This window comes from Martes martes (assembly GCF_963455335.1).
Source record: "Martes martes genome assembly, chromosome: 8".
NCBI lineage: Eukaryota > Metazoa > Chordata > Mammalia > Carnivora > Mustelidae > Martes > Martes martes.
Window position 1 is genome coordinate 10,432,930 of NC_137895.1, and position 22,752 is coordinate 10,455,681.

The following is a 22,752-nucleotide window of genomic DNA, read 5'->3' on the forward strand; positions in this document are numbered from 1 at the left end:
GCTTCGGGAACATTTTATTAAGTTAAGAAGGCTCATGGAGCAGGAGAGAAGCCTTCATGGGGCGGCTCAGGCAGTTCCCTGGCCAGCACCACCCCCCCCCCCTCCCCGGACAAGGAGGTGAGGCCTTAGGGACAGCTGCCGGCTCCCTCTGCCCGTCTGTCCCTCTGTCCAGAGTCCCACAGTGTGGGGCGCCTCAGGGCAGGAAGTAGTTAGTGGGAGGTAGGGTAGGAAGAGGGCGGCTGGCTCCCTGCCTCTCCCACCAGAGTCCACCCTGCCACAACCGCTGCTGGGCATCTGCTAGGCCCCTGGGGCAGGCCCACGGGCCCAGAAGCCCGAGCAGGCGGCTAGAGCTGGAGGGCAGGCCAGCGGTGGAGGCACGCGGTCTCCAGGAATTGCTTTTCTCAAAGTATAACGTGTTTTGGAAAAAAAAAAAAAAAAAAGGGAAAAAAATCTATATAACAATCTCTTCACATACAAAATCCTGAAGAAGGTGCAAGGTAAGACCCAGTGCGAGGGGCGCGCTCAGATACGCAGAGTGTGTGTGTGTATGTGTGTGTGCGTGTGCGTGTGTGTGTGTGTGTGTGTGTGTGTGTGGTGGGTATGAGTGCACGTGCGGCCCACAGAGGGAGGCGAGAAAGCTTGGCTTCTGACTTCCATCCAGCAGGAAGGAGGGCGACTGACTGGTCCCCTCAGGCCGGGGGAGGGTCTGCTGGCGCGGCTGGGCCACCAGGACCTGGAAGACAAGAGTTGGGGAGCTGCAGGCTCCGGCCGAGCACGGTGGCCCAGAAGGCTGGGCCAGACCCGCTCCTGCTCCTCTGGGCTTCTCCCTCCCCAGCCTGGCCCCCAGGACAGCCTCTCCCCACTGTCTCAGGAAGTCCACAGGGGTCAATCCGAAACCAGAAGCCCCTGGTGGCGGATGTGGCATCAGGAGAGGCAGCGTAAGAATGCTCTGAAGCCGGGACATCAAGGATGGCCGTGAGACTAAGTCTCTGGGGGACCCAGCCCCGACCGTGACATCAGCGGTGTGGAACTCAGTGGAAGGAACGCCGTCATTGATCGGTGACACGGGCCATGCTGCCAGCTTGGAAGGTGAGGCCGGCAAGCCGCATTTGCTGGGGTCCCTGGGGGTGCCCTGATGAGGGGTACGGGCTCAGCAGGCTGCAGGTGGGGCACTGTGCTAAGTGCTTGCTGTGGCGGGGGGTGGGGAGGCACATGGCCACTATCGGGCCCCTGGAACTGCCCCCCTCTGAAGAAACACTCCCAGGTCCACATCACAGCCCCCCAGCTCCCTGCGGCTAGTGTCACCGTCCCCGCTTACAGAGAGGGAAACCGAGGCCACAGCAAGGGAGAGTCTCAGGGGAGGTGGCGCCGCGAGTCAGGTGTGGGTGAGCCTTGAGCTCCCTGCTCCGGGCCCAGTGCCCCACCAGGCCTCCCTCCAGCTCGGCCCAGCCCACCCCCCCCTCCCCTCCTCTTAGCACTCACCTCTACTCAGCCAGGCTGTTGCGCACTGATTCCTTCTCCTGCAGGGCGGCCATGGCGAGGCGCAGGTGCTCCTTCAGCTGCTCGATCTCCCGCTCCGACCGCGTCTTGATGTGGTTCAGCTCCACGTACACATCCTGGTACTTCCCCGAGGTGAAGCGCTTGTCCTGGGAGGGCGTCCAAGGGTCATGAGGGTGCGGAGGCCCCCTTCCTGCCCACCCGGCCCACGCCCACCGTGCCCCTACCGGCCAGCACGAAGCCTCCAGGATCCTCCACGCCCTGGTCCCTCCAGATGCTACCTTGGCAGCCCCCCCCGCCCGGGTGCACCCTCCCGGCGTGGCCCAGTGACGGCGTCCAGCATCACTGTCGTCTCTCCAGACGGGAGCTGAAGCTCAGGGAGGGGAAGCTTTTGTCTAAGACCACATGGCAATGAGTGGCCAAGGTGCGAACCTGGTCAGCCTGGCCTGGGGCTGAGGACCCTTCTGTGAGTGTGACTCACACAACCTCCCAGAGCCACCAACACCCGGGGGTGCCAAACCCACAGGGACACAGCCTTGGGCGGGCTGCAGTCTCATAGCCCTGGGCCCAAATCCTGGCCCTCCCCACTGCCCGCCGCACAGCTCACTCCTCACTGGAGCACGGGCGCCCCTGCACGGGGCCTTGGGTCTTTTTCATTCACAGCTGTCTCCCCAGCACCGAGCACGGTGCCCGGCTCACAGTAGGTGCTCAATTAAGTACCTGCTGACTAAATAAAGCCAAGTGTGGCCATGGGCAAGTCGCTCACCCTCTCTTAGCCTCAGTGTCTTTGTCTATAAATAGGGACAAGGACACGCACAAGGGAGAGACACCAGGAGAGCCATGAATGAGAGGGGAGAAGGCCGGCCAGCAGAGCGGGTGTCCTTGGGATGGGGCACTGAGGCGGGTCTGGAAGGCTCCTGTCCACCAGCTCTGAGTCGGACCCTACCTTCTGGAGCATCTGCAGCTCATCCCGGAGACACTGTACCTCCTTCTTCAGGTACTGGAGCTCGTTCTCCTTCACTCGCAGCAACACCTAAGGTCATGGGGACCGGGCTGACCCAGGGCCACAGCACCCTGAGGGCTGGCTTCTCTCTGCTTCAGGCCCCCAGAATGTAACTCCCAACCTGCACCAAGACACACCACACCCCAGGGCCAGGCTCCTCCAGGAAGCCCTCTCTGATTTCTCCTTGCTGGCTCACCTCTGTCCATACTAGCAAGTGGGTGTCTCATGATCACTTCTGCTGCTGTCCTAACACAGCACCCTGCCCTCAACTTGAGGGCAAAGAGGGTGACCATAGTGTAGCCCCCCCAGGGAGCCAGAGAGGGCAGGCCTCCCTACGAAATACTTCATTAACCCCCCCAAACCCCAAGGGGCAGGGCTTGTTATTCTGACTTGACCAAGTCAGAGACAGGTTTGGCCAGGACTGGGGAGGCTTAAAAGCTTTGACGCCGAAGCCAGACTGCCAGGATCAAATCCCAACTCCTGCCCTGACTAGCCGCGAGAGATCTGGCAAGGCACCTGACCTCCCTACGTCTCAGTGCCCTCATCTGTAAACAGGGATGGTGATAATATCTACCTTGTATGACTGTCACAGAGATTCAATGAGTTAACAGATACGAAGGTCTTCCAGACGTTCCAGACACAGAGTAAAGCCATCAATAAATTTTCATAAAATAAAGTAAAATAAAATAAAATGCTAGGGGATCCTGGGATCACATACATTTTCTCACTCTAGCTTCTCTCAGTAAGGGGGATGTTAGCCTCCTTTTACAGATGAGCTCCTGGGGCTCAGATTGGTAGGGTGACTTGCCATGGCCACCCAGCAGCTAGGCGGCAGGCCCCGGATGGCAGGGCTGGACTTTGGCAGTAGGGTTTTGTCACAGGTGGCCGCCCCCGCTGCAGTGGCTTCTCCTCCCTGGGGCCTGGGCCGGCGGGGCCATGCCGTGCCCTGCTGCGGGGCACAGCCAGCCTGTCGGGGTGCTGAGAAGCAGCCAGGCCGCCTGGCACGGGGGCAGGCTTACCTCCAGCTCACAAGAGCTCCGCTCGCTGCCTCGCCCGCAGCCGTCCCCGGTGCCCTGCGAGGCAATGAAGCTGCGCAGCCGGTCGATTTCCTCTGACAGGTGGGCGTGCAGCTCCTGGGAGGCACGGGCGGTCAGTGCAGGGAGGACGGCCACCGCACCCCCCACCACGGGCCGGGCTCACCTGGTTGTGGCGCAGCAGCTCCTGGCCCTCCTGCTGGCAGCGTCGCAGCGTGTGTTCCCGCTCCTCAGCCTGCCGTGTCAGGGCCCCGATCTCCAGGCACTTCTGCGAGTACTGCTCTGACAGCACCTGCAGCTCCCGCTTCAGGGCCGCCACATCGGACCTGTCCCGAGGGCAGAGGAGGGCACGGATGGCGCGGGACTCAGCTCAAGAGAGATGCAAAGCAGCTCCGGACTCCACGTTCCCGCTCTGGTTTTGCTTTCAGCCCCCTACAGGGCTGGGAACTGGTGCAGGCTCCTTGAGCAGCAGGTGCCCCCTCCACGAGGTAGGGATTAAGCCTCAAAGGCCTCTGCAGCCCTAACATTCCAGAACGGTCCTCTGCGGTGGGGACACCTACTGGCCGAGGGTGGTACTGCAGCCCAGCTCTAGGGGACGCGAACCAGAAGCTGCAGAGGCTGAGACCAGCTGGACAGGAAGAGGCCTAAGGAACTATCTCGGGGCACCGGCCTGGGGGTCTGGCTGAGGGCCCCCTGCCGCTGTTCCCTGTGCCAGGTGACTGGATTGGGAGTCTCAGCTGGGGGCAAAATGTCATGTCCTCTGTCAAGGGACCTCGGCACAGGTTCCTGCCTCATCGACACCGGGGTGGGCAGCCCCTAGCTCAGAAAGAGGCCCAGCCCGCAGACCCCGGAGTCTGGGTGCCATCTTACTGGTGCTGCTTGCGAAGGCCATCGGGGCCCTGCTGGAGACTCCGTGTCTTGCTCAGTTCCCGGCTTAGCTCCTCCTGGTAGGCCTTCTTCATGGCTTCGATGGCTAGAAGTAGGGCAAGGGCATGGGGGAAGCTTGGGGAGGGGTCAGCAGGAGTAAGCTCCACCTCCTCCAAGCCCCCACATGGACCATGCAGACGGGGCCAAAGAGCACTGAGCTGGCCTGTATCGGGCACTGAGTGGCTTTGGGGAAATTGCCGGACCTCTCTGAGCCTGTCTATCAAGGGAGGATACCAATCACGGTCTGCTGGGGTGGGACAGCCCTGGGGAGACACCTCAGTATCTGACCACTGGAACCTCTTGTCACTGATGTCTGGGTGGGACCCCACACAGCCCACCAGCCCTGCAGAGCCTGAGCCGAGCTCTCTGGCCCAGCCCGCTGATCGTACTCAGCACAAGGACTGCAGCTGGTACAAATGCGTCCAACTTTTCACAGGGGACTTAACGCCCCCGTACCTCGGATCCTTTGTTGGAAAACGGGGACAACGATAGCACCTTCTCTCGTGGGTTACTGGAAGCCGTGCAGAGAGCATTTAGAACAACGCCTGGCCCAGAGTACATGAGCAGAGAGCTCCCGCTGGCTTATTTTCCAGACTGCCAGCAACCAAGGACCAAGTGTTTTCACAGTTACACGGGGGGGCTGGGAGGATTAAACAAGCCCTCATCCATAATCTTATCCATAATTCTAAAATCCAAAGGCTCAGAACACTGGAAGGTTTTCATAACTCTTTCGGTGGCAAACCCTGACCTGAACAGACGCAATGCCATCTGTGGTCATTCGCAGCCCACTTAAGCAGGACTCTGAGAAGTTTCTTGGTGAAAACCTTCGCACTAGATTTCACAGAAGAGCCCAGACTCTGCTGGGAAGGATATCTCATGGTTGTACTAGGTTATCTCCCTAAAACGCAGAACACACTGGCTCCAGGGTTTGGGATGAGGGGCCGTGGGCCTGAGTGCATGAAGCACGTGGCTCAGTGCTGGCAGGTGGAAAGTTCTAGATCAAGGGACTTCTCTCATCACTGCTGTGATTCTGGAAACCCCACAGGAGTTCCTGGGATGTGCCAGACCCACACGGGAGATATGCAGGGAACACAGGGAGGGAGGGAGATGTCCAACATCTCGGGCGTTCCTGTTTCTGGCTTGGGAGAGCAGAGTGTGGGGTTCAGGGCCCGGCTCTGCAGTCAGGGTGCTCTGAGCTCTAACTCCTGCTCTGCCATCTCCAAGCTGTGCCGTCTGGGACAAGTTACAAACCTCTCTGAGCCCCCATTTCCTCATCTGTGAAATGGGGTCCCTCCGTCAGGCACTGCAAAGAGCTAGGGGTGCTTGCGTGGGGAACGTGGCTTAGCAACAGCTCACAGCTTTGCTCCTGCCCTCCCCAGGGTCCAGCCCGCCCCACTCCCAGGGCCGCAGCTGAGCAGTCTGTACCCCAGCAAACGGAGCGCACCTGGGCATGGAGTTGGCGCCCAGTGCGGGCGTGCGCCTTAGGGTGAGATCCCCAGTGGCTGCGGGCCCCTGAGGAAGAGGAGCTACAACCCAGGAGGACATGGGGGTTCAGGGGGGCTTTTGCTGCCTTGGTTTCCCCTTCTCATGTAGGAGCAGAGGCCAGTTCTGGGGGCTCCACCCCCTCCTAGACCCCTTCCCCAAGTTTGGCACTAGACGCCCCCCCTTATTTAAAGTCCTCCCCGATTTCAGCGCGGTCCTGCAGCGGGAGGCTGGTGGGGCCCAGGGTCCTCACCTGAGGCCGTGGCCGCGGTCTCCTCGGCCAGGAGCCACTCCTTCTCCTGCTGTAGCCGCTGCAGCTCGCGCTCGTGATGCCGCTGCAGCTCCGCCATGACCTGCTGGTGCGAGGACTCCATCTCGGCCAGGCTGCGCTCACACGCTTCCTGCGGGCAGGAGTCCAGCTGGGTCCCGGGGCTGCCCCCACTGCCAGGATGGTGGCCGTTCCCCAGCCTCAGGGTCACGCCCGCCCCGGGCCAGTCCTCTCCACCTCTCCTCTCTGGAGCCGGGCCCCACCTACCACACCTGCCCCTGGTCCAAGAATCCACAAACCTCACCCTGTCACTCTCCTCCCAGCCCTTCGGGGGCTCCTGTCCCACGGGGTCAAATCCCTGCTCCCGTGTCTGACCCTCGTGGCCTCAGGCCGGGCCTTTCCCCACCAAGGAACTCCAGTTAGGAGAAACCATTCGTGGCATGGTCACAGCTCTAAGCTTTGGCTAAGGCTAAGACCTCTGCCTGGAACGTTCTTCTGCAACTTTCTCTTCCAGGGTAATGGACTTGGCCTGCAGTCCAGCTTAATGTCCTCCCTGCTCTGACTCTGGACAGCCTCTGCCCTGGCTCCGCCAGACTATATATTCTCCAAAGACAAGGAAGACCTGATCCAGCTCGGAGCCCCGCAGGGTCCGGACCAGAGCCTAACAGGTGGCAGGTGCTGGGTGAGCTGAAACTGATGACATCACAGAATAGGGCCTGTAGACAAGGCCGGCAAGTGTTTAATGTACTGATATACGCACTGCTTGGGAGAGTCACCTGCGACAGGTGCGTGGAGTTGGGTGTTGTCACCACATTTTTAGTAACCCCCTGTTGACTGCAAAGAAAGTCACATGTGTACAAAGATTCTCAGACAGGGGTATTCCCTACGGGAAGGTTGGTAAGAGATGAAAACCAGAAACGACACCTAGCAAGGGAGCCCTTAAATAAATGATGGGATCAAACCCTACAAAGGCCCCTGGGCAGATGGGGAAGGGCAGAGCTGCCCATGTGGACGGCTGTGGAAAGGTGTCCCAAAAGTTAGGTGACTCAAGCTTGTCTCTGACAACATGTACTGTGTGATTCCATTCGCTGAAACAACACAGAGGCACGCATCCCAGTCCACACGTGTCAAACACAGCGGAGGGCATGGGGGACGGCGTGGGGGTAGAGTAGGGGTGCCCAGGGATGCCCACGTCCTACTCCCTAGAACCTCTGAGTGTGTCACCTTATGTGGAAGCCGGGCATTGAGGTTGCTAATCAGCTGACCTTAAAATAGGGAGACCATCGGGGATTAGCCCCTGGACCCAGTGGAGTCACGGGGCCTCGGATGCGGAAGTGGAGGCAGGAGAGCAGAGAGGGAGAAGTGACCACACAAGGTCAGTGATGGGAAGTAAAGGGGCCTGACTCTCCACTGCGGGCTTTGTAGATGGGGCCAGGAGCCCAGGAATGCAGGGGGCCAGAAGCTGCTGGAAAAGGCGAGGAGATGGGTCCCACCCAGAGCCTGCAGAAAGGATTTGAGCCCAGCGAGACCCTGGTTAAGCTGCTCCCCTTCAAGTCCATGATAAGATACATCCTTGTTATAAGCTGCAGTGATTTGTTCCAGCAGCAACAGGAAAATCCTGGATGTGCTCTGATGGTGAGCAAGGTGACCCTGGAGGGGATGGGGCAGGCAGGGGAAGCAGAGCCCCCGTGGTCATTTCTAACCTTTGGATTGGATTGAATTTTTGAAGACGTAAACGTATTTTTTATGTAACGAAATTTAGGAGCACTAAGAAGGAAAGGGGAGGAGCCCTGGAGGAAACCGAAGCCAAGAGCCAGATAAAAGAATATATCCCATGCCATAGCGCACCTCGCGGTGTTGGGGGGACTGACCCCCACCTCTCCAGCAGCTGCACCAGGGGCTACAAGGACTGGTCTGGGGGAAGAGCCAGGTGTTCTGAGTGGAGGGGGGCAGATAATGCCTGTCCCCCTCCAGTCAGAACAAGGGAACATGACTTTGGAGTTTCACACACCGGGTCCTGATCCTCGCTATACTAGAGTGAACTTGAATGAGCCCCTTCCCCACGGAACCTCAGTGTCCTCTTCTATAACACAGGCCCATAAGACCAACTCATGAGGGTCCCTAAGGTAAGCCCACCTACAGAGATGGGCCAGATGACGCAGGCTGACCTGGCAGCTAACAGGGGGTCCAGAGGCAGGAACCAGCCCATGAGGAAGGAGGGGCTCCTAGAAGGCCCAGTGCGGCTCTCTCTGATCTACCTTCAGGAGGGCCCAAGGTGTCCAGTGGCTACCTCTGATAGGGATCCAAGTAGATCAAGAAATGCCCGTTACTCTGCAGGGAGCCGGGGGAAGGGGGTAGAGGAGACACAGGAGCCCCGGCCGGTGAAGCCCCAGAAACCCCCCGCCCCAGCTACTGTCCTATGTGGTCAGCTCCACAAGCTGAAAGAGGGGCACCACCCAGACGAAGATATCAGGTGCCGAATCCCTCCCCAGCTGTCACCTCTCCAGGGTCACCTGAATCCCCAGCCACCTCCTCCTAGGTCGGAGGGGGTAGAGATGGCTCAGCTCCTCTTCTTTGGCGCCCCCACCTCTGGGGCCCCTCCTCTACCCATCTTTGGCTCTGTTTTCTTATCATTCCCTTCTCACCTGCACCCCCCAATTCCATTCGCACCCCTGCCCATCCCAACCTAACAGGATGAAATGGCTGACAGTCCTTCGTGTGCCCAGTGGCCCCCTGGGGACCAGGAAGCCTGGACTGCAGACACAGGTCTGCCTCTAGCTTGAAGGTCTCACCTCCTATGCCTCAGTTTCCCCACCCATAAGCTCAGCAATCAAAGCAGTGCTCTCCAAACTTCATTTAAGTGAGAAATCTTTTCCCAAAGGAAATCTAATGCAGGTTCCAACAGTAAAACAGACAGATAAGGCTGCTCTAATGCCAGATACCGATGGCTGTGAATGGAACCACCCAAAAAGGCAACTCCTGGGGTGTCCAGGGGCTCTGAGTATACTTTGAAGCCCTCTGGGTGGGGGTCTCTGAGGGGTGTCCCTGCTGCCTGGAGCACCAGGGGCATGTGGGGCCTCACCCAGCCTGAAGAAGCCCCACCCACTCCTTCCACTGGCCTCAAGGGAGCCTTTGACAACCCTGGTCCCTCCCGCCTACCCTGCTCCACTCCCCTCTCCACATCAGGTGACCCCCAAAGCTAGCCCCCCTCCCCCAGCCAGGTCCCAACTCCCCTTGACCCTGGTCTCCCTTCAGTTGAATGCTCCACCCACCACTCAGCCCCATGGGGCTCCCTGGCCTTGCACAGCGGCCCAGCCTCAGGGCCCCTGGAGGCTCCCCACTGTCTTCCTTGGGCCCAGTCACCCAGTCCTCACCTCTCCCTGCACACACCCTCCTGCAGCCCTCTCTCCCCCAGCCCCCGTCCTAGCCCCTGACATCGCCCTTGCCCCCTCCCAAACCCCCCTCCACACCAACACCACTTTCCCGATATCATTGTCAGACCCCAAACCCCCTCAGGTCTGCGGAATGAGATCCCAACTCCTTGGCTTGCCGGACGTCTTCATTGTAGACACCTACCAGCCCTCCATCTTCTGCCCCAGCCCGTGCCCCCACCCCAAAACCGCTCCGCACAGCCACCGCCAACCCTGAAACTTCTAGAAGGCCTCGCGCTCAGAGCCCAGGACCCCAGCAGTCTCTTCTACTTCAGGCAACAGCGTGCTGACGGGACGCAACCGACGGTCTACTCTTGACAGCTCTGTCACACAGTTGTTCAGCGAAGCCATTTTAAAAATTAAATTATATAAACTTATAACTAACTATATGGAAAACAAAGGTGATAGTCAAAATTCATCACTTCTTAATTATTTCACTGCATTTTATTATTGTCTATGCTCTTGAGATTTTGGTTATTTTTTTAAGATTTTATTTTTAAGGGATCTCTACACCCAGTGTGGGGGCTGGGACTTAAGGACCCCGAGATCAGGAGTCCCGCACTCCACGGACGGAGCCAGCCGGGCGCCCCTGTGCTCTCAGGTTTATTTACATCTTCTGCATCTTGTCTGGCGGAAATGCTCTATGATTCTGTGCACATATCTCTTCCCAATTCGGTGTTCAGGGACATCAGCCACAGCGGGAGTATTTACACCATGGAAGTTGGGAAACATCACAAATCAGGGCTTGATTTATTGTTTTGTGATTGTCTGGACTTTAGCAAGGGCCGAGAAAATGCTAATAATGCAGATTAAACTCCCATGTCAGCCAAATTTTTAACCATCACACTGGAACTAGAATACAGACCTGAGAACATACTCCTAAATGGAATTTTCTCAAAAGAAAACTATTACCCAGTTCGGCCAAGAAGTTACTCGTGACATTGACCAAGTAAAGTTCTGACATGTCTTCTCGTTTTACTCCATGACATGAACAAAACTGTCAACCAACATTCACGTTAGAACAATCCTCGTCTGCCAGTTAGCTGACGATACAAGCATTCGGGAAAACCAGTGAAAAGTATTCTGACACGAGTCAGTTCGCTATATATGGAATTCACAAGGAAAGGGATATATTTTGTATTTGTACACTGTATCCTAAATGTCCTTTATAACAGTAAAATTGATAGTAAGCCATGGCCAAACGTCCCCAGAGGAACAAAATCAGCCCTAGCTGAGAACCACTTGTCCCAGGCAGACCGAGTGTCCCCTGGGGGCTACCGGAGGGTCCCACATCCCGCAGGCCACCTGCCGCAGGGTCTTGGCCTGACAGGCACGAGCGGGATCTCTCTGGCCTGAGGCAGCGACCCTGGAGGCCTGCCCGTTGGGGATCCCACTCCCCACTGGGTCTCCTTCCTGGGTGGTGTGGGAGAAGGGATCCAAGTGCAGTGTGTCACGGGGAGCTCACACACGGGCTCTGCAGTCAGCCGGAACTGAACTCACATCCCACCTCTGACCTCTGCAGTTCAGCTGACCTCGGGCAAGTCCCATAAGCTCAGTGGCTTGTCTGAAAAATGGGCACAGTGATCACGTCTACCCGAGGTGCACTTTTAATGAGACACTGCAGGTCAAATGACACCCATGGGTGTCAAAACACTCCCAGAACATTGGCTGCTCTCAGAAAGCTCGGCAAACAGAAGCCTGCCCGCAGCCCCCACCGAACAGCCCCTCGGCCTCACCTGCGAGATGTAGCCCGGGGGGATGTGGCCGTCCTCCTGGGACCTGGGTGTACCCTGTGGAACCTCTCCCTGAAGACGCCATGCCTCCAGCTGGGCACGAAGAGACTGGACCTACAAGGGGATGAGGGTGGTGAGTGGGAAGCTGGAAGCTGGGAAAGGGGTACTGGGAGGCAGTGAGGAGTGAGGCAGTGGGTTCGAGCAGGGGAAACAGCCTGTGGTGGAAATGCAGGCAAAGGGGACATTTCAGCTGTTTCCTGGACGGCCAGGTCGGTGACCCAGGAGAACTTTGTCCCAGAGAAGACTAAACAGGGTTGGGAGCAGGACACTGTGGTCACAGACACTGATCGCATTACGCAGGAGGTGGTCTCTGAGCCTCAGTTTCCCACCAGTACAACTGTGACGAGGTCTACCCTCTGGGACCCTGAGACTGCTCAGGGAGCCAATACAGGTAAAGGAGGCCGAGGAGGAGGTATACAGAAGGTGCTTAATAAGTGGTCTCTCCCTCTTCCTTTCTCTGTGGTTGCTGAGGACAAAACAAAGAAGGAAAAATGCCCCAAAACAAGAAACACTGAGGTCCAGGAAAAAAGACTGCAGTTCCTAAGAGTCTGCGGTCTCAGCGAATCAGGGTTGAGCTCCCCATCACTAGGTATGACAGATAAATGCCACACAGTGTGACTGCAGGCATAGGTGGGGTGCTGGTGGCGCGAGGGAGCTCCCGGAGGCCAGTGACGATGCCTACCTCCTTCTCCAGGGCCTCGTGGCTGTCACCTGGGGGCCCCCGGCGCTCCCCGCGGCTCTGGTTGAGCAGGGCGGTGAGAGGCACCCGCTTGTTCTCCCGCAGGGGCAGCTTCTCCAGCTCCTGCCACTTCTTCTCAATCTCCTCACTGAGCCGGCTCTGCTGGTCCTCAGTCAGGGGGGCACCCAGGCCCCGGCGCGGCCCCTCGCCAGCTGCGGTCTCCGGGGGCCGGCCGTCCGTGGCCTCAAACCACTTGCGTCGCTCCTCGGAGCGCTGGGCCAGGTCCCGCTCCAGCTCCTCCTGCTTGGCTGGGCGGTCGAGCGTGCGGGCCGGGCCGCGGACCCGCTGCGGGGAGCCCTGCGTCAGCGGGGACAGCTCCACGTAGTCCAGGGCCTGCCGCTGCCCGTCCGCCTTCCGTGGGCCGCCCCGACCGATGACCTCAGAGCCTCCCCGCTGCTCTCCCGCCTTCAGGGAGCCCTTCTGGGTGCTGTAGCCGTGCAGCGTGTTCTCCTTGTTGCAGTCCGAGAGCCTAGGGGGGCCAGCAGAGCCTCGTCAGGGGACGGAGTGAAGGGTCAAGCACTTGCACAGCGACCCCCATCTAGAGGTTAGGACCTGGGCTTCATCACTAACAGACCCTGGCAACCACTCCAGGGCCCACACTTAGCAGCAGAAGCGCCAGGAGAGCTGGGTTCCCTGTTGGGCCCCCAGGGACCTCATCTGTAACACAGGCCGACAAAGCGGCTCGCAGGACAGACATGAGGCCCCGGGGAAGGCAAGCGTGTAAAGGAACTGGGGCCCTTAGCCAGTGCTGGTCGCAGCATCGTCACCAGAAGTGTGGTTTAAGGCACGGTCCGGGGCCCCAGGGGCTCATGGGAGAATAGGGAAGACAAGGTGAACGGTGGTGAAGAGCCGGACGGTGACGGTGACGGTGACGGTGACCGGAGCGCTGACTGCGGCAGGCCTCCCCTTGCTCCATTAGTAACAGCGGGGTACGTAAGTGAGCCAGTCAGAAACGACACCCCGCCCCCAGCATCCCTTGCAGCTGCGGGGCCCCGTGACTACATTCTGGCCAGGGGTGTGGTTCCCTTTAAAGGACGGGCCATGCCCTGGCTGGACTCCAGGCTGGGACTCCGTGAGAACCGAGCCAGACGCACAGGTGTGAGCTGTGGGCCGCAGAGCTGCCCCACCAGGTCTGGATCATGCACCTCTGGATTGTTCTGGAGACAGAAAGCAAGCTCTCCCTTATTTTTGCCTCTGCGTGTGTGTGTTGGGGGGGCTTCTTTGTTAGAGCCGCCGGGCCTACAGACTAACTGAAAGTCCAGCCGCGAAGGCCCTCGAGTCCACAGGGGGCTTCCGCGCACATCCCTCGTGACGAAGCCGACGTCACACTCGGCATGACAGATGAGAAATCGGACAAGGAAGTCACTGGCCTGGGATTGAACAGCTCAAGTTTGGCCCAGGAAGGGGGCTCAGACTTGGGTCCCCCACCACCACACGCTGTTCGTGCTGTCCAGCTGCTGTCGTTCTCAGCCCCCCGCGGGCGGTGAGCGTTTATACTGTGTCGGGGCTCTCCCAGCAGCCCAGTCCCCCTACCCCACCGCACAGCGACCTCGGGCGGGGTGAGCACCTCACCCAGACGACCTAACCACACACTCTCCCCAGCACAGGCTTAGACATGGCTCCCACGTCTCCCAGACAGTTGGCTACCTCTCGGGGGCCTTTGACTCACTGGCATCTTCTCCAAAGAGTCAAGGTCCCGTCCCCTCCCCTCCTTTCAGGATGTGGGGACCATAACGGGATGGCAGGCAAACCTCAGATCCTCCAAGTATTTCGGGGTGAGTGCCCACAATGCTCACTGCCTCTCTCCATTCTGTTGATGGAGAAACTGAGGCCCCGGAGGTACAACCACGGGGCCCTCGGCTGGGTGCCAGAACCCCACTCAGGGACGCAGGGGTGGGTGCCTCCCTCAAGGTCCCAGGCTGGCTTGGCACATACTTGGTGACATCCGGGGCCGTGGTGGGTCGCACAGTCTTCCTTAGAGCCTCGATCCAGTTTCGCCGGATACCGGAGGTCATGGCCGACAAGGTGTAGACGGCGTCCTTGGTCTGCAAGTCCACCCCGCGGGCAGGTTTGCCATATGGCCAGCCCTGCCCCCCACCCCTGCTCCCTTGCCACTGCATGCCCCAGGGAGGGTGGCCCTTTCCCCGCAGGACGGAACCTGAGGTCCTGTGCCCAGGGAGGAGCGGGGGGGGGGTGCCAAAGCTCCCTCCACCGGTGGCTCCAGGATCTCCCCAACATCCTGCCCTCCCCCACCACCCGTGATCTCTGGGGCCTCCCCAGACACGCCGGGCGTTGGCAGCAGAGCTTCTGACCGGCTCTGAGGACAGCACCTCCGGGACAGCGGGTGACAGGAGCCGGTCACGAAGCCCGTCCCCCGCCCCCCCCATGCCACCCCAGCTGCACGAGGCTCACGTGGATCTGGAAGCCATAGTTGCGTTGCACAGCGTACTCGGTGACGTCGGTACAGGAGCGCAGGTCAATCTCGCCATCCAGCTCATCGGCCTGCCGCAGGGAGGCCCACGATGGTCCACGGCTTCCACTGCCCCCACCCAGGCTCCCCGCCCCGATCCCCTTCCAGGGCCCCCCAGCACCTGACGGGGGCAGAGAACCCCCCTCACTCGGTCTCACCTCCTCAGCGGTGGAGTCCCGGTAGTACTTAAGGCTGGAATCCGTCAGCACAAACCAGTGCTTCTTCCACTGCAAAGGAGAGGGGCCAGTGAGCGAGGGGAGAGAGGCTGCGGGGGTGGGGGATGAAAAAACGGGGGTCTGGGCACCATTCTGCAGCCATCCTGGGTGCTGCTTGGTTGACGGCACCCTCTTCTGCCCTGTTGATGGCCCGGGGGGCAGCATCTGTGAAATGGGTTGGCTTTTCCTCAGTGCCAACACCTTCCCTTTCCTTCTGGGAGCCCTTCTCTGATGTGTTGACAGTCCTGTAGCCCTCCTAACCCTCTCCATCGAGATCACCATGGTTCCTACATGCAATCCCTCCAGTGCAGATGAGGAAGGGGCTGTGACCTGTGTAAGGTCATTCACCTGGCAAGTTAGGGAGTGGAACTTTGCATGTCTCTTCCCCTAGACCTCTCTAGATCACCTCAGTAGCCAAGGACAAGTGTCCCAGAGTGGATGGAAGGTGGCCTGGGGGGAGGTGTCTGAACGTGGGTCCTATTCTGCTCGCTGAGCCGGGTGTCGGTTATACACGTGTTCAGCTTGTGAGAGGATATTCTCTGCACATTTATGACTTGGGCCCCTTTCTGCAGTGCCTGTCTGCTCCAGTGGGGTGAGGCCGGCAGGCCGCGGAGGGCAGGGGAGGGATGGCAGAACAGTTCAATATTAAATACGCCAAGCTCAGCCCACCCCCGCGCTTCCGGCCATTGGCTGGAATGCCAGTCGAAGTCCACCCACTCCCAGGGTCAGCACATGCCACCCAGTCCTCGGCCCTCCGGGGGCTCCCCCACACCCACAAACTCTATCCACGTTAGTCTAAATACTTAGTGTTCTTTCCTTAAGAAGATGGCAAGTTTTCAAGGACGTGCCAGAATGACACTTTCGACTTCTTTGCACACAGCCTCTCCTAAGAAATAGGGTTTAGCATCCAAGAGACCTAGGTTACAATTATTTTATCCCTTGCTAGCTGTGTGTCTTCGATCAGGTATCTTGACCTCTCTGAGCTTCATTCTTCTTGGCTTGTCAAGCAGGACTAATAAGAAGTCCCCTAAGCCTTCTTGTGAGGTTAGAAGTATCTATCCCTTCCTTGTATGTCTCTCGTGGCACTTAGCATAGGGTCAAGCACTAGGTTACTGGGGACTGTCCTAGGAATGGCCCGAGTTGCCACTCAGGACCTCAACTGTCCCTCTACAAAGCAGGGCAGGACTTCTGTGCCAAATCGTCTCTTTGGCCCCTGCCTAATTTGGCCTAATTTACCATGGCTGAGATAGGAGCCAGATGGAGCTCCGTGGCCTTAGGCAGCCCAAGTTCTAGGACTGGCTCTGCCGCAGGGGCTAGTAGGCCCAGAAGAGCTGGAAGCTCAGATGTGGGCCTGTCCCCTGTCTGTGTACCCAGGGGCTGAGCTGGCTGAACTCCCAGGGCCCTTCCAGCTTGGACATTCCAAAACCCTGCGAAAGAAGATGAGTAGCGGCCAGTTCTGGGTGGGGCCCATCATCTCTGCCCTCCAGAGACCCTGGGTGGGGAGGCTGGGAAGGGTCACTGGCAGGGTGCCAGGCCTTGTATGAGGCTGGAGCACAGCCACCCGCCGACTGGCGAGCAGGCGGCAGGAACGGAAGGCTGTGGGCTGGAGGGAATAAAACATGTGGGTAGGAAACACAATGAGATTCCCTTTGGCTCTGAGCCCTCCCAGGCATGCGGGCTGCACGCAGGCCGAGCCACGGGCACATGCAGGACAGGGGCGGGGAGCCGTCCCCTCCCAGGCTGAGTGGGCAGGAAGCCAGTTCCAGCTCCCAGACTCCATCCAGCCTGGCAGCTGAAAGGGCAGAGCCAGCGAGAGGCCACTGTCCCTCCTCGTACTAAGGATGGACGCATTAGACAAAGGGAAGGGTTACTGGCTGAGCTCTGGCAGGGACCCTACATGTCTCGACCTCCCCGACCCTGTTGTCCACCCTGGAAAGAATCGTCATTGTCCATCACGCCCATTCCATAGAGGTGGCTCCTGAGGCCAGAGGAAGCTCTGGCTCGACCACTGGGGCCCCAGGCTGGTCCTCTGAGGCCCACTTCTGCGGGGAGGGAGAGGCTCCTGCGTGGCTGAGTCCTCAGAAATCCGCAGTCTCGGGACAGCTGATCTCTTGGAGCCCTTCCACCCCAGGCCCAGCCAGCGTCATCAAGAGAGGAGAGGGCCCAGGGCCTCTCGATGACACGAGGGGATGGGGTGTAGGGAATGAGGGGCTAGGAGGTCTCTAGTCCTGAGGCCCTGTATGCCTGTGGACTGTTCTAGTAGGTTGAGATGACCACAGCCTCTGCCTTCCCACCCCCCCAGCCCAAGGCCCTCTGCGACTGCATAAGGAACCCCTGCCCTCATGGTGGCCTACTCTGGGCCCCCCTGGACCCCCTCCACTCAGAGGCCAGGCTATCCAGAAGCCCGGACAAGCCGTGGAAGCAGCTCAGCCTGCCGGGCTGCCCCCAGGGACCTGCTGGGGCCCCGAAGCTGCCCGGGCCACCCCCTCCACTCTCGCTGCCGCCCTCCTACCTCTCCGGGCTCATCCAAGATCGACATCCATCCCTTCTTGAAGTTGAGCAGATCGGGCTGTGGGAAGATGAGCAGGCAGGTGGTTTAGGCCCGGTGGAGAGCCAACCAGGACTGGGGAGGAGTGGGCACCCATCTTGCCCCCAGAGAGACCAGGAGATGGGGGTGCTGAGGGCCCAGGTAACCCCCAAATCCAGGCAGGCTTCCAGCCACTGAGGCAGACCTGGCCCCTTTCCCCAACAGTCTCTGAGAGCCAAGAGGGCAGGCAGGGTGACATCCACCGCAGATGTCCAGGCTCCCCCACCCCACCAGCCTACCTCCTCACCAGTGAGAGACAGGGGCCAGAACGGCTCTGCCTACAGAGACGCCAGAGAGTGCTGAGAACAGCCTGGACCAGCAGGCCCAAGCCAACTGTCCAGCTGCTCTCACTGAAGAGGCCGGGAGGCCCACCAGGAAAACGCCTTCATGCCCCCACTCATCCCCCACTCACTGACCCTCCCGTGTTCCGACCAGCCCTGCCCTTTCCATGCCTCCTGGAGACCCTGAAAGATGGGAGTCAGGCCCAGGCTAGGGTCAGAGATCCTCTGGTGCCCTCCAGATCTCTGGAAGGACCAGGAAGGTGGCACCTCAGTCCTGGCAAGCCCCACCTGGTGGGTACTGCCCAGCGGGGCGCGGGCCCGGGGTCTGGGGGCTCCCAGCTGCAGCATGTTCCACAGAGGACTGTGGGCTAGATACCCCCTCCCCCCCGGCCCAGGGCCTAGATGAAGCAGCCACTCATCCAGGCATTTTCTCTGGCCACGCCCATATGATGGGCTCCAGTCACTAGGCCCTCCGGGCCCAGGCACAGACTTCTCTCGTCTAAGTCCTGGTCCCCTCAGCAGAGTGTCAGCCTCTGCTCACTGGCAGGGCGGAGAGCGGGGCGGGCCAGGCTGCAGGGCAGGAAGGAGGCGGCCACCTGTTGCCATGGCCCTGAGCCCACCTATCAGCACCGGCATCATGGCCTCACCAGGCCAAGGTGTCTGGTTGCGTGGAAGGAGCCCGCAGCGAGGTTCAGTGGGGTGGGCAGCAGAGACGGCAGCTGGAAACCGGAGCCACCTGACTTGGCTACCTCCCCTGACCCACCTTCCTCCCCATCCTCCTCTTCTGCAGGTGGAGGAAGTGGCCCACAAGGGGCTTGTGCCAGCAGCCTGGACATCCAGAGCCATCCAGAGCCATCCAGAGCCCGGGCTGTGGGGCCAGAGCCCCTGGATCTCCGCAGGCCAGCATCCCCACCCCTGCATGGCGGCCCCTCCCCGCCTACCTGTCTGAGGGAGGGGACCCGGGCTCTGCTCTCAGAGCTGGGAAACCCTGGGGCTGTGTTCATCCTGTCTCTCTCCATCTGCCCTTACCCTGCTCCCCACAAGTGCCAGAGGCTGCTTAGGACGGTCCCAAACTAAGACCGAAGACTGGCAGCTACACTCGGGGCCACCAAATCACCTGGGTGACCTCCATTCCGACGGGGACCTCCAGTGACCCCAAGGCTGGCATGCTGTGACTGGGTGTCAGCAAAAAACCTGCTGAATAAATATTACCCTCCTTTACCTTCCTGGTCTAAACCCCTGTGCTGGTCCAGGGGAAAGCTCCTGGGAAGGGACGAGCAGATGACCCAGCCCATCAGACTGGGCCAGGGTTGGGAAGTTGGCCATAGGCTTCCAGGAGAGAGCAAGGGCTCTGCAACCAGAATGACAGGCTGGGACCCCAAGGGCTGCCTGGAAAGCAGAGCGGGGGCGGACATCACATCTCCTCCCTGAACCCCGGCTATCTAACGTGGCAAATGTTGGGGGGACAGGTACTGCACTCCCCCAAGCTTTGTGAGAGGGCTGAATGAGCTACACTTGGAGAAGCTCAGTGACGTTCTGGAAGCTGCACGCCATCCCGGGTGCTAGAAGGCACAATGACCTTAAGGGGGAGGAGGCTGCCAACATGAGATTTTAAATCTGCTTACAGGGAAGGTCCTGCAGTAACCTGGGAACCCCTGTCCAGGGTCAAAAGGTCTGCCAGCCTAGGCCTCTCCTGCTGTCCCTTCCCACATGGCCTCGAGGGCCCAGGCACCCTTCCTCCACCTGAGGAAGCTCACCTTGTCCCTCCAGGGGTACCGGCCAGTTCTCTCCTCCTTTGGGTCATGGCCACGGCCACAGGTCAGCACAGCCTCCCACCTGCCTGGATCACTGACGCGCCCCCTCTAAGCACATGCTTGGCGGGCAGACCCCCTCAGAAAGGCCTAAGTGTCACGAGTCTGCTTCAAACCTCCAGGGGCCTGCAAAACGCGGTCTAGCTGCCTGACAGCGCACAAGCTTCAGCTCACCCTTCCAGCCCGGCATCCCCCTTGCGTAGGGAACCCCATCTTTATATCGTCACCACATATGCTCTCTGATCGGCAACACATCAGGACTCCAGGCCCTCCACACCAGCCCATGTCCTCTGCTGAAATACCAGGCTTCCTCCTCCACCCAGGACCAGGCAAACCCTTACTTGTGCCTTAAGACCCAGCTTAACTGCCACTTCCGAGGCCCCTTTCCCAGTACACACCACACACCATGCCAGAAAGAGCCCTCCTGCAGCCTCTACTGTGTTTGTGATGGTCTCGAAGCCATTCATTTATCCCTCATAGGCTAGAATAGGAGCAACTCACTGTTAGGGACATGCCTGTTCACCCTCCAGGCTAAGGGAATGTTTGTTGAAAAAAAAATTTTTTTTTTTTTTTAAAGCACTGGGCACTGCTTGAGGCCAGGAAATCAGCTGCGAAGAGGAGATGTGGCCCCTGCCCTGGTGGAACTCAGGAAACAGACAGACAATAAACAAGTGGACAGGTATATAATTTGATGCCAGGCAGTGGCTAAGGCAGGAGGCTCCAAGGGCAGGGCTGCACTGGGTGAAAGCTAAAGGAGGTGCGGCAGATCTGGACTCCAGGCCTGGCTTTACCCATTCACGGAAACTTTACCACTCGCTCCCTACAGATCTCTGACCTCAGGGCTGGGGGTCAGGAGAGAGGGAAAGGGTGTGAGGAAGACACAGGAGCGACACCAGGCTGGGGCAGGCTCAGGCATGAAGGCAGCCATGATGAACCCAGCAAACACTGTCAGCAGAGATCATGAGCCATCGCTCTGCTCCGAAACTTTTCTTGGCTCCCCAGTGCCCCTGATCAAAGCCCAAACTGCTTCTCCTGGCCTTCGAAGCCCTCCTTTCGAGGCCCCTTTTCTATGTTCTCACCTTTCCCCAAACACAACTAAGGTGTTTGTCTACACTCTTCCCTCCCCCGAGTCCATTTCCATCTGACAAAATCCTCCAATCACAGGAGGGTGTCTTCCTTTGGAAGCCCCCTCCCACCGCAGGGATATGCTGTCCCTCCTCCAAGTACCCCCCCACCACAGGCGGCCTAGAGCAGCCTCACCCCACTCACCATGTGCTTCCCCATGAAAGGCAACAGTACATTTATTTCTATCTAGCCCCAGAGAGAAAACTGGGGCGATCTAGCTACAAATACTGGCTCAGCCAGGGCCCAGTTATGTCACCTGGGCAGGTTACTTCCCCTCTCTATACCTCAGTGTTCTCATCTGTTAGATGGGAAGTTAAAAGCATCGACCTTAAAGGATCAACTCTGGTAACGTGAAAGCACCCACTTCAGGGTCTGCAAGGCACCCAGTAGGCAATGCAAACACCCTCCACGGGGCCTAGGGGCCTGAGGGTGGGTGGCCAGGACACTGACTCAGCGCCTCCCCCCACATCCCTCTCTGCTCACTGACCAAAGGGAGGCTGCTGACTACAGGAAGAGCCAGCAGGGAGGTGGCAGGATGTGCGGAGGCCGAGGAAGTCCAAGCTGCGGCCAGGTCATCACACTCACAGGGGCAGGGGCCCTTAGGGCCAACCCCCAGCAGCCCAGCCCACTTCTTGTCAGGGTCTCCACTAGCCGAGGAAAGGGGACGTGCGCATGCGCAAACACACCCAGCTCCACTCCATCACCCCACCCGTCCAGGCTGTCAGAGCCTCCCTAAGGCGCTAGCCAGAAACCAAAAGCAGCCCCGCCCCTCCCTTCCAGAACATCACGGTCAAGGGGCCAGACTGACCTGGAAAGAGGCTACTCCTTCCTTTACGCTCAGGGTAACCCAGGGCAACTCACCCCCCCCACCCCCCATGCCTCAATTTACCCAAATGTGAAATGGGAATAATGGTGAACTCGGCTGTGGGGCCCGATGTGATCATTAAGGTACAGGTAGTGACTTGGGTAATGTCCATCCCCAAGAGAAAGGTGAATCTCTGCCATCGTGTCCCCCACGTCGCTCGTGGGCTTGCCCCACCCAAGGCCCCAGCACCCCTTCAAAAATCCCAGCATGGGCTCCCGGACAGGGCGCAAAGGGGCGGCCCCTTCTCACCCACCCAAACTCGGGCCAGCGCCCACGCGGGTAGGCAGCCCTCCAAGACCTCGAATGGCTCTGCGCGACCCCTTCGAGCCAGGGAGCGCCTCTCTCCAGCCCCGGACGAGACCCCAGACCCAAACCAGGCCCATACTCGTTCCCTCCCACTGCCTGGAGCCCTGGGAGTCCCTACGGGTCCGGCAGTTTGGGAGAATGCAAGGGGGCTGGAGGGGAGGTGGGAAAGGGCCATCCGAATTTGCCCGCGACTGGTCCCGCTAAAGTTGCGGTGGGGCGGGGTGGGGGGTGGGGCTCGGGAGGTCTGCCCAGGACAGGGAGTTCCCACTGCGTCGGGGTCGCCCTGGCTCCTCGCCCGGAAAGGTGAGGAAGAGATTGGGGGTTAGTCGAGGCAGGCCGGCCGGCCTGTGCTGCTGGGGTCGCCCTGTCTTCCGGCCGAGACCTCCTCTCGCCTCCGGGAAGTGAGGGGGGTGCCCAAGAGGGGAACGGCTCGGCTCTGGCTCCGGCCGTCGCTCTCCGCCCGGCCTGGGGCGCAGAGGGGCTGCCCCGCGGGGACACTCACCGTCATGGCGGCGCCCCGGGGCGGCGGGAGCAGGAGGCTGGAAGGTGGGAAGGGCTCTCGGGCCGGGCCCAGCAGCGCGGGAATCCCGCCGCCGCCGCCGCCCCTCTCGGCCGCCCGCCGCCGCTCCTCCGGCCCTTCCCTTCCCCGGCGCTGCCCCGGCCCCTTCCATCCGCCCATAAAACTTTTTTTTTTTTTTTTTTTTTCAAACTTCCTGGGAGGACCCGGGTGGGCCAATGGGCGGCGGGAAAGCCGGGACAAACAGCGGCGGGGGCCGCAGGCGGACCAATGGGAGCGCGGGCCGGCCCGGGGGCGGGGCCTGCCGCGACGGGACGGACGCGCGAGGGCGGTCTGGGCGGGCGGATGGAGGCGGAGGGAGCCGAGGGCCGGGCTCCGGCCGCCGGCGCGCTGGGAGGAAG

At 59.8% G+C, this 22,752-nt stretch overlaps 1 protein-coding gene across 1 annotated transcript; it reads right to left on the reverse strand.

Moving 5' to 3' along the window:
* Positions 1–22,513, reverse strand: TRIOBP (TRIO and F-actin binding protein; the record flags this gene model as incomplete). Its single annotated transcript, XM_080810128.1, has 14 exons — positions 1–733; positions 1,483–1,646; positions 2,444–2,530; positions 3,520–3,633; positions 3,701–3,860; positions 4,405–4,507; positions 6,197–6,344; positions 11,379–11,489; positions 12,118–12,643; positions 14,110–14,219; positions 14,587–14,676; positions 14,803–14,871; positions 17,372–17,428; positions 22,337–22,513. 13 exons carry the CDS (start codon positions 22,511–22,513, stop codon positions 1,485–1,487), a joined length of 1,914 nt encoding a protein of 637 aa, XP_080666254.1. The 3' UTR covers positions 1–733; positions 1,483–1,484.
* Positions 22,514–22,752: the final 239 nt, after the last annotated feature.